The 18,255-nt window shown below is 36.0% G+C and overlaps 1 protein-coding gene across 3 annotated transcripts in view; it reads right to left on the reverse strand.

Moving 5' to 3' along the window:
- The window catches only part of SPAG17 (sperm associated antigen 17), a 248,143-nt gene that overhangs the window by 103,267 nt on the left and 126,621 nt on the right, over nt 1–18,255 (reverse strand). For all 3 annotated transcript variants that reach the window (XM_074188555.1, XM_074188556.1, XM_074188557.1), the window contains exons 14-17: nt 15,532–15,765; nt 14,328–14,564; nt 5,757–5,806; nt 3,038–3,151 (exon numbers count right to left, since the gene is read on the reverse strand). In XM_074188555.1, the coding sequence (XP_074044656.1) occupies nt 3,038–3,151; nt 5,757–5,806; nt 14,328–14,564; nt 15,532–15,765 (635 nt within the window). The remainder of the gene's footprint in view (nt 1–3,037; nt 3,152–5,756; nt 5,807–14,327; nt 14,565–15,531; nt 15,766–18,255) is intronic.

An 18,255-nucleotide genomic window follows, 5' to 3' on the forward strand; every position in this document is an offset into this window, starting at 1 on the left:
TCATGAGAATGGATAGAAGAAGAATGAAGCAAAGAGAGTAAAGGGATGAACTGTTCCCTTCAAGTTTTGTTCCAAGTGAGTTACCACTAGAGTGTGGATCTGTAACTTCTAAGAAAGCAGCCATTTTCTCAACCCATGAAATGATCAGCAGGATTCAAAAGTATTATCAGTCAGGTAGAAATCCCGGGGTTGGATATGCAAAGTAAAAACTCCATTGTGGTGTCAATAATTCTTTACTGCAGAATGTAAAAGTAAATGAATGTCCCCCCACCCAATTTGGGCCATTGAGTTATTGTACTGTCTCCCTCCTGGGCACCTATCCATAATGTGTGATGGAAAGCCTCCTGAAACTTGTCAAATCTGATGATCACTACCTATTCTTGGTGATTTATGTGGGGATGACTGATATAGCCAGAAAAAAAATCTGGAAACAATCTCTAGAGATTACAACGTGCTGGACAGGAAACTGAATTACTTGGAGGCACAGGTGGTGTTTTCATCACTACTTCAAATTGAAGGTGGGGACTTTAGAAGAAAAAGGAGGATATTGGAAGTGAACAGCTGGCTAAGAAAATGGTGTCAGAGAGCAGGATTTGGCTTTCTGAACTTAACATTCAGACTGCATCTAATGATAACTAGGAAGAAAGTATTTCCCTGAGGATTTACAGATCTGATAAAAGAGGGCTTTAGAGTTGAATTGGAGGGGGGGAGGAGAAAAATTTCCAGATTAACAGATGTCATGGAGTGCAACAAGTATGATATAAAAAGAATTGCAGTGGAGGAACATGGCAATTTGCAGGAGAAAATATCTGAAAAGGGAAGTAGAAGTCAAATTTATATCCTTAGATGTCTATAAACCAATAAGAAAAGTATTGCTTAAGAAACACAGTGAATTTGATTCTTCATTGAGTGAGGTAATTGTAAGCTTCTAGGTGTTGCTGAGATATGATAGGATGAGACACAGCATGGAATGAGGCAGCAGAAGGGCATCTTTTTTTGAGAGAAATGGATCATATAGAAAGGGTAATCTATCACTGCAGGCTAATGCTATAAACTTCCATGGAAATACATAAACCTGATTCCTTGCTCAGACATGATGTAGAACACAGTATAGAAGATAAAGTGATATAAAAGAAATACTTTGCTATTGACCACCCAGCCAGAAGAAAGAAATGAAGGTTAAAAGCAATTAGTTCTATGGAACCTTTAAGCTCTGGTAGGGCAGGACCTACCTCTTCGATTAATTTTGTAATACCCCTAGCAAAGTGCTATGTAAACTAAGTGTCAACAATAAACTTAATAGTTGTTGCTGTTATTGTGATAGGGGTGTTCAACTCATTGGACATTCATGGTAGTTCCCATGAGACTAAAAGTGGATGAACTCATAGTTTGATTTGCTTACAATTTTTCTTCTGTGATGAATGTAACTTTTCTTTCATATCTATGCAAACAAAGAATTTGGGGATATTGTGAATCTTTAGCATATTCATCCCAGATATCTATATCTTATACATTTATTTCTGTTTTTTGCAAGGAAATGGGGTCAAGTGACTTGCCCAAGATCACACAGCTAGGCCATATTAACTGTCTGAGGCCAGATTTGAACTCAGATCCTCCTGACTCTAGGCCCGGTGCTCTGCTTGCTTTGCCACTTACCTGCCTCTGATATTTTTAATTGTTAAAATAAATCTAAAAGTCATAGGGGAGTATCCTTGGTACTGTATAATGGACTCAGTATTCTTTTTGATTTACAGGGAGAGTAACAAGTAAATTATATCAGAAAGCATGGTTTTTACAGCATGTTAAATTTGGGGTTAAACAGGACTAACTGATGAAGTATATGTCAATCAAGCTGGACCAGAACTCACAATGTCTTTATCTCCTGAAAACTTGTGCAGTTGGTCATGTTTTACTCCCTCTCTTAAAAATGATCACATAACATCAGAGCTAGAAGAGACCTTAGACATCATATCCAGTCACTTCATTTTACTAATAAAAAAAAAAATAAAGTACCCAGAGGGAAAGTGACTTTTCTAAGGATACACAGATAGCTAGTTAGTAATGTCTTCAGGATTAAAAAAAAATAAGACTGATAAATCAGATTCTTGATTCTAATTCTTGGTCCCATTCCCCCCCCCCCCCCCCATGATAATCTTAACTACAAGGTCAGAACACCCAAAATTTAGAGAGGAAGCATTTTTAGTTCCAAAGCAGCCCAAACTGATTTGATAACATTGGCTTATCAAAAAAATACTTAACATAAGAATAATTAGTTAAGTCAAGAATAATTAAAGCTAAATAATAAATAAGAGTAAGTAGTACTTAGAGTAATTAGTTAAATAATAATTAAGTAAGGAACAATTAAAATAATTATCTAAGACAATAATTGAAGTAAAAAATCAGTTAAAATAATTGGTTGTCAGGAATAACTAGTTAAAGTTAAATAATAATTAACTTTAAGTCACAAACAGTTAAAATAAGAAACTAGCAAATGAGTGTTTGCTTTCCTCAGTGGTCACATCGTAGATGAGCTCCTACCTAGCTTGGGCTCTTGCTGTTTTCTTCCCCCACCATGGCCTTTCAATATCCAAGTCTCTACTTGTATGGGAAAAGCCCTTTTGGCTTCCTTCCTGAAGAAGAGAACCACTAATACGGGATATATTAGGTATCCATTGACCCGGACCCATAAATTGCTAATTGTAACTCACCTGTCCACTACACAAAACTGTCTCTAGGTCTCAAATCAACAAATTCTCTTTGAAAAATATGTTTCACACATTTTGGAGGAGTGAAAACCCCCCCACAAAAATACCAAAACGAAACCCAATTTCCCTTTAATGTGCAATCAGGACAGAAATGCATTTTGCAGCAGAACGAGTTATCAGTGTAGTTTTGTCGATTGACCACTATTGATCTGAATGGGATTTGTGCTAGTGACCTAGAAATGAACCATTCTGTATCACACTATTCATTCTCTGAGTCTTCCTCCCATCAGACCTATCTGACTGTCTCTTGGAGAATCACAGCTTATAAATACCTGCAGGAGGACTTGTGGTTTAAAATGTTCAATAAAACTCCATTCCATCAAAGAGCGTTGCTGAGTCTTTTTTATGTCTTCCAAATCTGCTTCTATGATGATCTTCTTTGGTTTCTTAAAAAATTACCGGAACAAAACCAGAATTTCAGCATTAAATTGCTTTAGACTCAATGGAATAGTCTGGGGTTTGACCGACCTGCTAAAATATCATGTGCACTCAACCTAATTGTGTAGATCTGCATATGTATAAATCCATATGGCAACATTTTAGGAGGAATATTGCCAGAGAGACTGAGCCTTTGACTTTTTTTATGGGCAACATAATCTAAATATTTTTATTGTTAGGTTATCCTCTTCAGAGTCCTGTAAGCAATTACAGGCAGGTTTTCTGAACTCACTTTGAGCCAGCTTTAGTCCGACATGGCTATATGGTAGGCAGGTGTTTGTGAAGATGCCAAGCCACACTGTCTAGAGGGGGACATGGGCCTTCCACTAGCAAAAATTAACCCTTTATCTTATGACAGAAACTGTGCTGAATATGTGTGAACAATGCAGAATAGTAATGCATAGTAATTTTGGTGTTCAGCCATTTCAGTTGTGTTCAACTCTTCATTACCCTGTTTTTTTGTTTTTTTGGTTTTTTTTGGCAAAGATATAGGAGTGGTTTGCCATTTTCTTCTCTGGATCAAATGACAAAACCTGATTCTTTGGTATCTGGGTTCTTCTATTTAGAATTTCCACTTTAATGTGTTTTATGCTATGGGTACAAGTTTTTCAGTTAGTTTCATTTGCTCCCTTTACAAATAAGAGAGCAATTTCTCACCTCCTGGGAGACATTTTTAAAATTAACATTTTGTAATTCCTTTTGTTGTGTATATAAAATTATTTATAGATTTACCCCATTCTTAGCTACCATCCAGTGAAATAAAACAGTTAAATAAAGTCAACAGAGTAAATATGTAATGGAAAGGAAGGTGGCACATTTCTACATTTCTTCTTGAAGAAAAGAACATTAAATGACAAAGAAAAACAGTTAAAAATACAACCAATAAAGTATACTGTCTTCCCTCTTTCCAAAGTAAAGGGGGGGATGGCACAATTCCACATTTCTTTTCAAAGATCAGTATTAGTCAAAAAATGACAGTTTGACTCCATTTTAATTCTTTTATTTTTGTTTATACTACTGCCATAATATATATGATTTTTTCCTAATTCTGCTCACTTCATTCTATATGTGTCCACAGCTTTTCACATCTTTTATTTGTAATATTGTAAACCATTCAGATTCAGGAACACTTTGTGAATTGAGTATTGATTCCCAAGTCCCTGTACTTAAGAGGTTATACTTTGCTTTGATCTAAACCTATGAGTATTTCAGTGGTACAAGGAGCTCTTAGAGAAGAAACTCTCTTTACCACTGTAGATCAGCAACTGTTCTAGAACAACTAAGTGGTGCCGTGATTAGAGCACTGGCCTTGGAGTCAGGAGGATGGAAGTTTGAATCCAGTCTCAGACATTTGCCTCTTACTAGCTGTGTGATCTTGGGCAAGTCACTTCACCCTGATGGCCTTACATGCAGGATCATCTCCATTCCTGATTCATATCTGGCCACTGGATCCAGATGGCTCTGGAGGAGAAAGTGAGGTTGGCGATTTAGCACAGCCCCCTCTCACTCAAATCCAATTCATGTGCTTGTTATGATAGCACCTCCTTGATGTCATGTTCTTTTTCAAGAATGAAGGATAAACATCATCATCATCATCAGAACTTATAAAGTTGTCTGGGATATCAAGAAGTTAAATGATTTGCTCAAATATGTCAAAGAAGGAACCTGAATCTAAGCATTCCTGACTTCAAGGCTAGGTACAACATCACAAAATATTGTAGGGAAGCAAAAGTCACCATCAAAAATATCCACTAATGAAATAATTACTTCTAAAATTAGTCCCTATTCAAACATTTCTGCACTTTTTTCTCTATCATTAGTTCTGTCCATCTGATCACTGCTTTTGTTTGTTGGTCTCTCAATGATTCTTAGTAGATAATTCATAAGTGCATAATTTGAATATCATAGAATTAAGATAGGATCTTGAGAAAATTAATAAAGATCATTCTTTTTTTGCAACAGAGTATTATCACATTTCAAAATAATAATATTATTTCACTTTAAAATTTTGCAAAAGACTATGCAAATATTATCTCATTTGATCCTCCAAACAACCCTGGGAGGTAAATGATATTATTTTTCTCCATTTGACATTTGAAGAAATGGAGGCAGACAGAGGTTAAGAGACTTGCCCAGTATCATATAGCCAATAGGTTTCCAAGACTGAATTTGAATTAAGATATTCCTGACTCTAGCTCCAGGTCTTTATCCCCTGTACCACATCACATAGGTGCCAAAAGTGAAATGGAAGGCCATCATACAATTTTGTGGGGAAAAAAATTAAGAAACCCTCCCTTGAAATTTAACATGATTAATTCTTTGTTCATTCTAAGAATGTCATTATAATATAAATTTTCTTAAATATAAGGTAGAATGAACTTATTTTCATAAATTTTAATTTCATTTATCAAGATAAAGACATAATTAAACCCCTCTTCCCTGCTCACCCTCTATGAAATTGGCAGTCTCAATTTTAATTAGATTTACTTGAAATGAATTCTTGAGTACTTCCCATACCATGTATTTTTTTTAAAATCCAAAACAATTTGTTACCTTTTCAGGAATGTCATCCTTATCCTTTTCTTCTTTGATCTCTTCATGCACTGTAAATCAAAGATATCGATATCCAAGTTGTGGGCAGCAGCTGCTCTGGGGGGGGGGGTTTCTTTTTTCTTTAATTTTAAAACATTTTTATTTAAAGTTTTGAGTTTCAAATTCTATCCCTCTCTCCTTCTATCACATATTCAATTATGTAAAACATTTTCATATTAGTCATTTTTCCAAGTTGTCTCAAATAAATATAAGAGATTGGTACTGATCAACCCAGTGTCTTTTATAGTATATAATTACATTAATGACTCTATGCTAAAAATATGTTTTCTGTCTATATGAATGTGCTTGATCTGTTTTTGCAAGAGTACCATGCTATCTACAGTTATTTCTTGTACTGATAGCAACATGTAGGGCAACAATGCACTCTCAAACATGAATTCACTAAAGTAGCTTCAGATTGACTCTTGTCTGTGGCCACAGATACTTCATAAATTGAGTTAAGCCCTTTTCCCTACAGAGTTAAACACAGAAAAGTTTATTCCCTGAAAGAAATTCAACTCTCCTAGAATATCAAAGACAAGACCTAGTTTCCCTGCTACAATTCAAGAAAGAAACCTATCATATACACTTACAAAAACACACATTCATAAGGCAGATAATGGAAAGACACGGAATTCTAGATCGTATACTGTCACATGCATTGGAGAAGTGGCTCCCTTGCAGTTTGCCTGAAGACTGAGGTATGGTCAGTGGCTACCAACATCTGTGACTATTTCCATGTGCAATAGGTTTTTTTTTTTTTTGGTAGTTCAGGGAAAATCAGTGACACTTCTGAATTTCTCTGTTTGATTTAGTAGTCTTAATCTATTCCTCATATTACTAAGTTCTTTAGAAATAATACAGCTTCCATATTGAATTATTTTACATCGTTTCAGAGTTCTGATTTCACATAATAATTTCTTGCTTCAAGTATCTCTTATGAAAAGACTCATTTATTAAAAACATTTATAGCAATTTTTTGTAGTACTTAAGAAGTGGAAATCAAAGAGATGTTCATCAATTGGGGAATGGCTAAATAAGCTGTGCTTTATGATTGTAATGGAATATTATTGTGCTATAAGAAATGATGAGAGAATGATTTCAGTAAAATCTGGAAAGACTTGCATGAATTGATGCATAATAAGGTGAATAGAACAAGGAGAGCATTCTACATAGTAACAGCAATATTGTTATATGGAGAACTGTGAATGACTTAGCTATTCTCAGCGACACAATGATCTAAGATAATCCTGTAGGACTAATAATGAAGCATATTATCTGTCTTCAGAACTAAAATTATTTGAATATAGACTATTCATGGTATTTCAACTTTCCTTCGTTTTTTCTTTTATTTGACTCTTCTTGTAGAAAATGATTAATTTGAAAATTTTATAAAATTGCATGTATGTAACTTATATCTGATTGCTTACCATTTCAGAAAGGGGGAAAGGAAGGATGGATGGAAGGAGAGAGGGATAGAATTTGGAACTCAAAACTTTAAATAAAAATGTTTAAAAATTAAAAAAAATTCCCCTTATAGATAAGTTTTAGACAAACTGTGGTTTAGTTGCATATCTCCATCATGTATTTAGGAAGTTTTTATTTTGTATTAATAGTAAGACTTTATTTTTATTTTCATTACATTTTATCAGATGTGACCCAATGTTATTTTCTGTCAAGATCTTTTGGGATCCTGACTCTGTCATGAATCATGTTATCTAACCCTTTCAAATTTGGGTCATTTGTAAATTTGCCATACAACTTTTTATCCAAATTATTGATTAAAATCTTAACCAGCACAGGGTCAAGCTTGTATCCCTGAGAATTCTCTTCCCATATTGACATCAACCCATTTGGTCATTCAAAATGTTCCTCATCTAATTGTGTAACTGCCTGTCTCCATTTTGTCCACTAGGGGAGCACGACCAACTTGTCAAGTCCTTCACCAAAATCTAAGTAAACTGTATCTGGAATAATTCCCTGATTTAAAATCCAGTCTACTTTGTCAAGAAAGGAAACGAATCTGACATGATCTATTGTTGGCAAATCCATATTTGCTTTTTCTTAGGGAATAGCACAGTAAGGGAAGGAAGGAAGGAAACAAGCATTTATTTAAAGTCTGAATGTTAAATGCTTTACAAATGTTTCATTTAAGCCTTAAAACAGCCCTGAGAGGAAGGTGCTATAGCTATCCCCATTTTACACTTGAAGAAACTAAGACAAACAGATGCTAAATGATTTACTCAGGTAACACAACCAGTATGACTAAACATCAGATCACATTTGAATTCAGGGCATCCTGCCTCCAGGAAGAGCTGTGCATCTCTGTGATATAGTGGGTAGAAAGGTGACCTCAGAGTCAGGAAGATGAGGATTTTTCAAGTCTCACTTGTGACCCTGGACAGTTCTTTAAGTCCATAAATGGAGAGAAGGTGCCCCTGTACATTGGTAGAGGGCGTTTCCTCCTCTATAGGGGCTCCCTATGTTAATGAAGCTACAAGTCCATTTCCTATCCTCACCATTTTTAGTTATTGTTTCCTATATGAGATGTTCACTAAGATTTTGCTAGAACTGAAGTTGAATTAACCACCTTTTGTTTTGAAATTCTATTCTCTTCCTTAAAGAGAACTGAGGTATGTGAACTGAGGTCATATAACAAAGCAAAGCTAACTGGTCCAGTTGAAGAACGAATTCGTGACTTTGATCCTACTGGTGCCATCCACCCATTAGGACTGGTTGATATTACACATTAAACCTGGATAGGAAGTGCCCTTCTTTCTCAGATAGGTGGTGTAGACATGTAGGGGGGAAAAGAGCCTAGAGAGGGAATTAATGGATGTAAAGTACACAGATTTCATGTGCCTTTTTGTTAACAAAAAGGACCACATTTATGCTTTCTGAGGGAGGTGATACAAATATCATGTAAGTGCCAACTTCTTTTCTTCCCTGGAGATCATAACAAGACTGAACTTTTATTGACTAAGCTCTAACTTTTTTTCTCTTGAGCTGTTGAGGTTCCATTTTGACTTAGGTCAACATTATAAAACAAAATTTGGTTTGACATACACATACACACACACACACACATACACATATGTGTGTGTGCTTTGACCCAGGTCAATGCTATAAAGTAAAATTCAGTTTCATATATATGTAAAAATGTGTGTATGTATTTATAAACATACATCATCTATATATGTGCATATATATATATATATATATATATGATGTACATCCATCCACCCCCCCAAAAAAACCTCAATCTAATTACAACTTTAAATAGATCTCAATGTTCCATGAGTCCCTGGAGCAATTGACATGAAATCTGTGGAATAAAAATTCTTCTGTTCCAAGGGTTGCCAGATTTCTAGGATATTTGATACTCTTCTCCCGAGTTTCAGAATCTAAAAGAAAGGAAAATAAATCCTCTATCTTTCACAAAATATGTTCTGAAAATTATGTGCTAGTCATTTTTCCAGAATCCTAAAATCATTCTGAATCTATTGTTTAATGGGACAATGAGAAAGAAGTTGTCCTGTTTTTCTCATTTCTTCTTTCAGAGGCATACATTCTTCACAGTGTGACTTGGTAGTTTTCATTCACCAAGAAATGAATTCATTCCTAATGCTCTGGTAGGAAAAAACCAGCTTTCCTAATCTATTTTACCCAGAGATAACAAAAAAAGAGGAGCAAGTCCATCATGTAAAGTCTAGAATGCTGGTCTTGGAGTCAGAAGATCTAGGTTCATATCTTACCTATTAAAAAGTTACCTGAGCATGGACAGATCACTTAGTCTCTATTTCTCATCCATAAAATACAGATAATACCTCCTTTAGAGGATTGTGATGATGAAGACATTTTACAAAGACAGCACTGGAACAAGAGTTACCATGTATAGTAGTATATATCTATGCTTCACATAATATCTTATATACTATATATATACCTGTATCCCAAAAGACTTAGTGAAGATATAAGCTGAATTAGTAGTATATACATGGTGTTTGCATATATGTATACTATGCATAAATACACATGATGCTTGTCCTTAGATCTCAAAGACCACCATGGCATCAGGGAGGTGATGCCATGACAAGCACATGAATTGGTTTTGAGTGAGGGGGGCTGTGCTAAGTGGCCAGCCTCACTTTCTCCTTTGGAGCCATCTTGGTGAGTGGCCAGATATAGATTAGGAAAGCTGGAGATGGTCCTGGATGTGAGGCAGTCAGGGTTAAGTGACTTGTCCAGGGTCACACAACTAGTAAAAGTCAAGTATCTGAGGATGGATTTGAACTCAGACCCTCCTGACTCCAGAACTTGGTGCTCTATCACCTAGTTGCCCTACACACACACACACACACACACACACACACGCATATATATATATGTATACATATATAACTGTATGCATATAAATGTAGCATGCATATATGTGAATATGTGAATATATGTGAATACACACACAACTTCACTATATATAGTACTATATATTTTGTGTATGTTTAGAGAAACATATATAATGTTTCTGTGCCCCCAAATTTCATCAATTTATGACCAGCTTGAATGTGAAGGCAGCTTTGTATAGTTGAAATAATATTGGATTTAGACAGGGAAAAACCTGTCTCTGCTGTGCAAAGTTTGTTTGATCTTGGGCAAATTAGCAAACTGAGGAGCTTGTACAACACAATCTACAACATCCCTGCCAGCTCTAAATCTGCTGAAATAGGCTTTTCTTTAAAAAATTTGTTAGAAAATGAATCAGGACACAAAATAATAGTTTTTCTTAAAGTGTATGCTCTTATTTTTCTTTGCTATAATTAATCCGAATCCTAGAGATATATTCCTCATTATGTTTCTATTTTATTGATATTATTAATTTGTTCATAATAAAAATTATTTTAAAATAATTTTTGACCTACTAGTCAAAGGTATTTTGGAATGGCAAAAATCCATGATGGATAATTAAAGAAAGCAAAATTTTTATTCGCTGAACCCAAAGGATGATCCATCCTTGAAATTTTCTTATCTTCAAAATGACTTAACGACACTGAGCTATCTCTAAGACATGGGTTCAAGATTAATCACCCACATGAATGAACACTTCAGCACTGACAAATGCAGTGACTAACAGTTGGAGCTGTGCTACCCATTCACATGGTTAGGCCACCAGGTGGCAACAGTTGTTTGTTTGAGGAAGGGGATGGAACAGTTGCCAACAAAACACCCACTGTTTTTCAGCTTTTCTAAATGTCAGCAGGACACAGCTCAATTCTTCAATACCCCTTCTGTGTTTGCTTTTTCTTGATCATAAATAAATGAGTATAGATCCTGAAGTGGAAGTATCTAGGCTTGGAGACCTCTTTGCTTTGAGAGGTTTAGTGATTGGGTGCCCTTTGGTGACAAAAAAAGAGGAGTCCCTGATATCTACTGCTCTGATAGAAGATGATGATCAACAAAAAGATGAATTCTAGTCCTGACCCAGATAGCCAGAAGACATTCTATCAAGAGAATTGCAATGCAGAACTGAGTAGAAACATAAAAATACTTTTCAATAATCATGAAAAATGTCTTATGTTTACATGAAGTTTAAACATCAATCTCCCAGGAGAATATAATAGAGGTTATGAGATTCAATTAAGTGTTTTCCCCTTGGGAATTGTTCCAGCTACAGCTGCAAGATTAGCCACATTGGCTCTGGGGCCATATTGATAATAATCAATTGCCAAAAAGGTCACACTCACACATTGCTTGGTGCCCTGAAAAATCTAGAGTGATATAATATGCTAAAGAACCTTAATGATCAAAGGGGAAGGAAATATGCATGTAATTCATCTTAAAAATATTCCACATTTGGCACATAAAAACTAAAGTCCCTGATATCAAGGAATTTACATGTTAATGAGTTTGAACAGGTGCACAAATACATGACTGAGATATGAGCTTGAAAAATATCTATAAGGTTCTCCCATGAGGAAATGCCTTTTTTTTAAACCAAGGTAGATTAGACCATCTCTGCATCTCAGAGAATTGTCCAGGGTACTTAACAAATTAAATGATTTATTTGCCCAAGATCACAAAATCAGAGGAAGCACTTACGGTGAGATTCAAATAAATTATCCACTGTTTTGCCAAACTCAGCATAAAATTAGCTATCAATTCTGCCAAGCGACTGAATAGCACCACTGCTTATAGCCAATATTTCCTGATTCCAAGATCAGAATACTGTTCACTAATCCATGCTACCTCTTTGATATAAGACTTCAATATCATTTTTTGAAAATAATGAAAGACAAAAAAGTGGCTTGGTTCTAAGACCTCCAACCACTCCAGATCATCCATAATCACCAACTTTGCAAGAAATCCCATTCCAGAACAAATTCCAGTTATTGGATTTTAAAGTTACAATTTTTCAGAATTAAGGGTTTGTTTGGACCTGAAAGGAAGGAAGAAATAAAAATTCCTAGGTCAAAATGTGATCTCCAGGGAACAAATGGGGCTGCATGTTTAGTAGAAAAGAACATACTGGGAAGCCTTGAATAAATCAAGCTTGATTTTACCTTTCCATTAGCCAGTAAATGTATTTTCCCATTGCTATTACTCAGGGAAGGAAGGTCTTATCAATTATGTTGCCTTGAAGAATGAGGTGTTTGGTTATTGAATGTTCTAGTTAATGAAGGGTTAATTAGACTTTTTTTGAGAACTAATAGTTTTTGCTATTGAAAATCATCCTGATGTCTCATTTTCCACTTTTTTATTTTATTAAGTATAACACATTGAACATAGTTAAAACGTCCAATGACAGCTGAGTGTCTTAAAAAATCTCAGGACTATTGCTGTAATTGTGCAGCAATTCTTTTTTTTTTTAGGTTTTTTTGCAAGGCAATGGGGTTAAGTGGCTTGCCCAAGGTCATGCAGCTAGGTAATTAAGTGTCTGAGGCTGTATTTGAACTCAGGTCCTCCTGACTCCAGGGCCAGTGCTCTATCCACTGTGCCACCTAGCCTCCCCCTCATTGAATTCTTTATGTAGATGGAGAAACTACAGGAAGAACTGAGTCTTTACTGATCTGAGGATGTACTCCCAAACATTTCTCTTCAGAAACAGATTCATATTTCTCTGTTCATTCATTCTACTAAATCTGCCCTGAAGAAGAATAATTTCCTCATTCATAAATTTAGTAATAGTGAGTAGACTGCATTTGTATACCATGATAATAAGGCAGCATGGTGGTGCAATAGATTGAACCCTGAGCTTGGGAGTCTAGCTGTGTGACCCTGGGCAAGTCTCTTAACCTCTGTTTGTTTTAGTTTTCCCATCTGTAAAATAGGGATAATCATCATCATCATCATCATCATCATCATCATCATCATCATCATCATCATCATCTACCTTCCAGGTTTGCTGTGAGGATCAAATGGGATATTTGTAAAATGCTAAGCATAGTGCCTGATATATGTTGTTGCTTGTCTTTTGTTCATGAAGATCAGGACATCAGGGAGGTGATGCCATGACAAGCACATGAATTGGATTTGAGGGGGGGGTGTATTCTAGGTCACCAGCCTCACTTTCTCCTCCAGAGCCATCTGGGTCCAGTGATCAGATATGAATCAGGACAACTAGAGACAGTTCAGGATGTGAGGCAGTCAGGGTTGAGTGACTTTCCCAAGGTCACACAGGTTAAGTGTCAAGTGTTTGATGCCATATGTGAACTCAAGTCCTCCTGACTCCAGTGCTGGTGCTGTATCCACTGTGCCATCTAGCTGCCCAATACACTACAGAGTTTGATTATTGCTTGTTCCATCACTAATGGTTGTTTTTGCTGAGCATCTTAGTATTATAGTGAATAAAAATTATCTCAATGTAGCATATTGCAAAAATACTGTTACATTAAGATTATTAGTGCTAGTGAGGAACTGAAAATAAATAGCTCACAGTATCTTCTACTTTATCATCTCTCTCAGGACTTATAAGAACAGGAAGAACAAATATTATCTCCAATTCACAGAAGAGGAAATTAAAACTCAGGATGAAACCAAAATCATATGCATAGTGAACCCATATTTTTGATTATCAATGCTCTTTAACATGGAAAAGAGAAGACACAGGGATAGGATCTTCACTCTTTCAATATTTAAAAATAGTCACATGGAAATGGGATTGATTATACTTTGCTTTACACCAGAAGGGGAAACTAGGAACAATGGATAGAACTTTTGGTAAGGGCGATTTTTGTCTCAATATAAGAAAGAACTTCCTTATGGAGAACTCTCTAGGTATGATGTGGTTTGCCTATTCAGTTGAGTTCTCCATTAGTGGAATTACACAAGGAAGACAGAATGAGGGCTAGACTTACCTTTATCATGTGTCAACAATAGGGTTCATGTACACTGGAGGGTTGGGGATTGACAACCTCTGAGGTCTTTCCCAAGACTTAAGGTCTGTCAATTCATGAAAATAACTCAAATATTATTACCATGACTATAGTTTTTTTAATTATTTTTATAAAGTTTGCTCTATGCCCCAATTTTATTTACCTGTGGACTTCGATTTTGATGGCTGCTTGATGCCAGAATCCTGCTCTAATCGTTTATTTTCAAGCTGAGGCTCACTCTTGTATTCAACAGTTGTTATTTTTATAGTGCTTGTATCAGCTTGCTTTTGGGTAGGAGAGATAGTCGATGCCTTCCTTTTAATTTCTTCTGATTGTTTCTGGTGGTTCAGCTCCATATCACTTGCCATCCAATCTTCATAGGGAAACTTCAATTTCTTTTCTGGAGGTAATTTTATCCAATAAAAACACAAATCATGAGATGTCATACCTCACATTTGTATAATACTTATATATTTACAAAAATGCCTTCCTTATGGCAGAGTTGATAGGAATGTTGATTTCACATCAAGAGCAACTGGGTTCAGATTCCATGTAGGTTCTTTGCTAACTCTGTGATCATAGGCAAGTCACTCAACTTCTGGAAGATCCAATTCTCTTATCTGCAAAATGGGGGTGATAAATGGCATCTACCTGGAGGGGGACTGATCCAAAAGTTGGCTGTTATATGTATAATATGAACATTTTATACCCCAGAAATCATAAAAGCTTTTTTATTGTTGTCAATTTTTCGTACTTTAGAAAGTGAGGGGGAAAATGTTCATGATGAAGATTAAACTGAAAAAATGTGTCTTGGTGATATTGTTTTTTGAGAACTAGTTGTGAAACATTTCCCCACACACCTTTGCCCTACTTCACAATATTATTGTGAGGGTCAAATGAGATCGTCTATATAATGGACCTTGCATATTGTAAAGTGACATGTAAATGTGATTTGTTTAAATATGAACAAATCAGAGATAATAATGCAAATATTATTTTCCCCATTTTACAGATGAAGAGACTAAAGATTAGAGATACCATGTGGTTTCTCCATGGTTATCTATAAAGATTCAAACTCAAAGAGTCTTTATTCTTTTTTTGTAGTTTTTTTTTTTTTTTGCAAGGCAATGGGGTTAAGTGGCTTGCCCAAGGCCACACAGCTAGGTAATTATTACGTGTCTGAGACTGGATTTGAACCCGGGTACTCCTGACTCCGGGGCTGGTGCTCTATCCACTGTGCCACCTAGCAGCCCCTATAATCTTGATTCTTAAGTTAAATACATTGATGCTCAAGACTTTCAACATTGGAAAAAATAGCGCAATGATAAAAATGAAGAATATTTTTCATTCTTGTGATGAAATGTTACCTGATGTGACAGTTGATGGAGTTATCTCTGTACTCCTTTTCAGAAGTTGCTGCTGTCTTATCTGCTTAGCAAATCTGGCAGGATTGTCCCATGGGATGTGAAATACTTCAGAATCAGACCCAGCACCAGTTTCAGGAGGCTTCAGTCTTCCCAAATCATCTGCTTCAGTTAATTTCAGACATTCAAAAGTAAAGACTTTGAAGGCTCTTTCTACTTCATTCCAACTCAGGAGTTCTGGAACAGAGTCAAAACCATGTGGAAAATGAAGGCCACCCTTATAGATCAACTAAAGGCAAAGGAGGAATAGAGTGGAATATTCTGGGTGATCCCTGAGTGTTGAGAGGGAAGGGTCAAGGGAGCAAATCTTAATTAGGATTTTCTTGAAGGCACAACCAATTGGGACCTGCAACTTTAATTCCAGGATCTTAAACCAATGAGGGGAAATTTTTTTCCAAATGTGTAAATATTTAAAATCTCCCCACAAATATCTGATAGAAAAGAAGCTATCTATATGAAACTGCATTCAGTTTGTCAATAACCTTGTCTCCAAATTACCTGGCAAAAGAATGAACTCTAGGAACTTCTAATAATAATGATAAGAATGATGATAAAAGCTTGTATTTATATAGCTCTTTCAGGTATGGAAAGTGCTTTATAGATATATTTCATTTGATCTTCCCCCAAATCCTGAGAGGTAAGTGCTATTATTATTCCATCTGTAAAATGGGGGAGACTGAGGAAAAGAGAGGTTAAGGGATTTACCTAGGGTCACACATCTTGAAAATGTCTAAGGCAGGATTTAAACTCAAGTCTGACCTGAGTTTTAAACCTAGGTGATCATACCGGATAGAACTTTGGACCTGGAGTCTGAAAGACTCAAATTTTGCTTCAGACAATTACCAACTCCATGACCTTGGACAGATCAATTATTTTTGCTCTGCTTCAGTTTCATCAGCTGTAATATAGGGATGGCAGCACTTACCTCTCAGGTTATTGTGAAGACCAAATATAAAACACTTCACCCTATGCCTGGCTCCCCAAGCCAATGAAATACTAGAATGTGTCATCTCCAAAGATTATCATCCTGCTATTTGTCTGTAAAATGAAAGAGTTGGGATTCTAGGGTTGCTATTGCTAGGAATCTTTTTAACTCTAAAACCCTGTGATTCGTAGTTTATCAATCAGTATCATTTGTCTTTTAGAAGAAATTGGAATTTTATAAAAAGAAGTTAGCTTTGGGGCGGGGAGAGTTTTTTAAGAATGAAATTCTGGAGATACAAAGGAAAACAAGGGATGAGAGAGTGATGTGTGAAGAGACTGATGTGGGCACACAGGAAACCCCAACTTGGGGTTTAAAAAGAGACATCTAGATAATGAAAGTAAGGTTAGGGAGGAGAAGATAAATACAAATGCATGACATGAAAAAAGGGCAGATGAGTTGAAGATAAAATATCGAAGCTAGGTGGCACAGTGGATAGAGCACCAGCCCTGGAGTCAGGAGTACCCGAGTTCAAATCTGACCTCAGACACTTAAAAATTGTCTAGCTGTGTGGCCTTGGGCAAGCCAATTAACCCCATTGCCTTGCAAAAACTAAAAAAACAAAAAAAACCCCAATATATTGAAGCTGGTTGGATTAAAAAGGTTGTGAAGAATGGGAGGCAGGCCATTGACTGGGCAACAATTCTACTCCCTCCAAAAAGGCAAGAGAAGAGAACCTAAAAACCATAGGTCAGAGGAGATGGCATTAATTTCTGGGGGGAAATTTTCCTTGCCATCATTTCAGCTGTTTCAGTCATTTCCGACTTTTTCTGATCTCATTTGGAGTTTTCTTAGCACGGATACTGGAGTGGTTTGCCATTTTTTTCTTCTCCAGTTCATTTTACAAATGAGGAGCTGGGTAAAAAGGGCCAAATAACTTGCTCAGGGTCACACAAGTAGAAAGTTTCTGGGATCAGTTTGTTTGAAAAAGACCTGGGAGAAGGAAGGAGATGAGTCTTTCTGATTTTAGGCACTTTATTCACTGGGCTACCTAGTTGCCCTAAAAAAAAAAAAATCTAGAATTTATTATTAAAGAATCTGAACATCTGGGGAAAAAACAGTGGTCAGAAACAGCCAGTATTGCTTTATCAGGAAGAAGTCCTTTCAGAAAGCTCTTTTTAGTATGGTTACCAAAATATTAGATCAAGAGAATACTATTGGCAATGTTTGCTTGGAGCTCAGCAAAGTACATGAAAGTCATGTGGTTCTTACAGAAATGTTATCAACCAGATGATAATATAATTCACCGGAATGAAGACTGGTTTAATGACTAGATCCCAAGAATCATCACTATTAGTTCAATTTTACCTTGGAAAGATATTTCCAGAGACTTGAACTTAGTTCTATAACATTTGATATTGTTATCAATGTCTTAAAGAGAGAGAGAGAAGGCACAGTTATCAGATTTGCAGATGAATCAAAAATTTGAGAGACATAGCTCAAACACTGGAGGATAGTCAGGATCTAAAGAAATTTTAATAGGCTACAACACTGGGACAAATCAGATAGAAATGAATAAAAATACATATTAACCTCTTATATGAGTAGAAGGAAAAAAAAACTTCACAAATACAGGATAGTAGAGGCTTGTTAGTGTGGTTTATTTGAAAAAAAAAAATACCTGGGAGATAGAGGGGAAAGTGGGTGTAAACTGTCAGTCCAGAATCAGCTGCATGAGACAGAAG

This window comes from Macrotis lagotis, chromosome 5 (genome assembly GCF_037893015.1).
Source record: "Macrotis lagotis isolate mMagLag1 chromosome 5, bilby.v1.9.chrom.fasta, whole genome shotgun sequence".
Classification (NCBI taxonomy): Eukaryota; Metazoa; Chordata; class Mammalia; order Peramelemorphia; family Peramelidae; genus Macrotis; species Macrotis lagotis.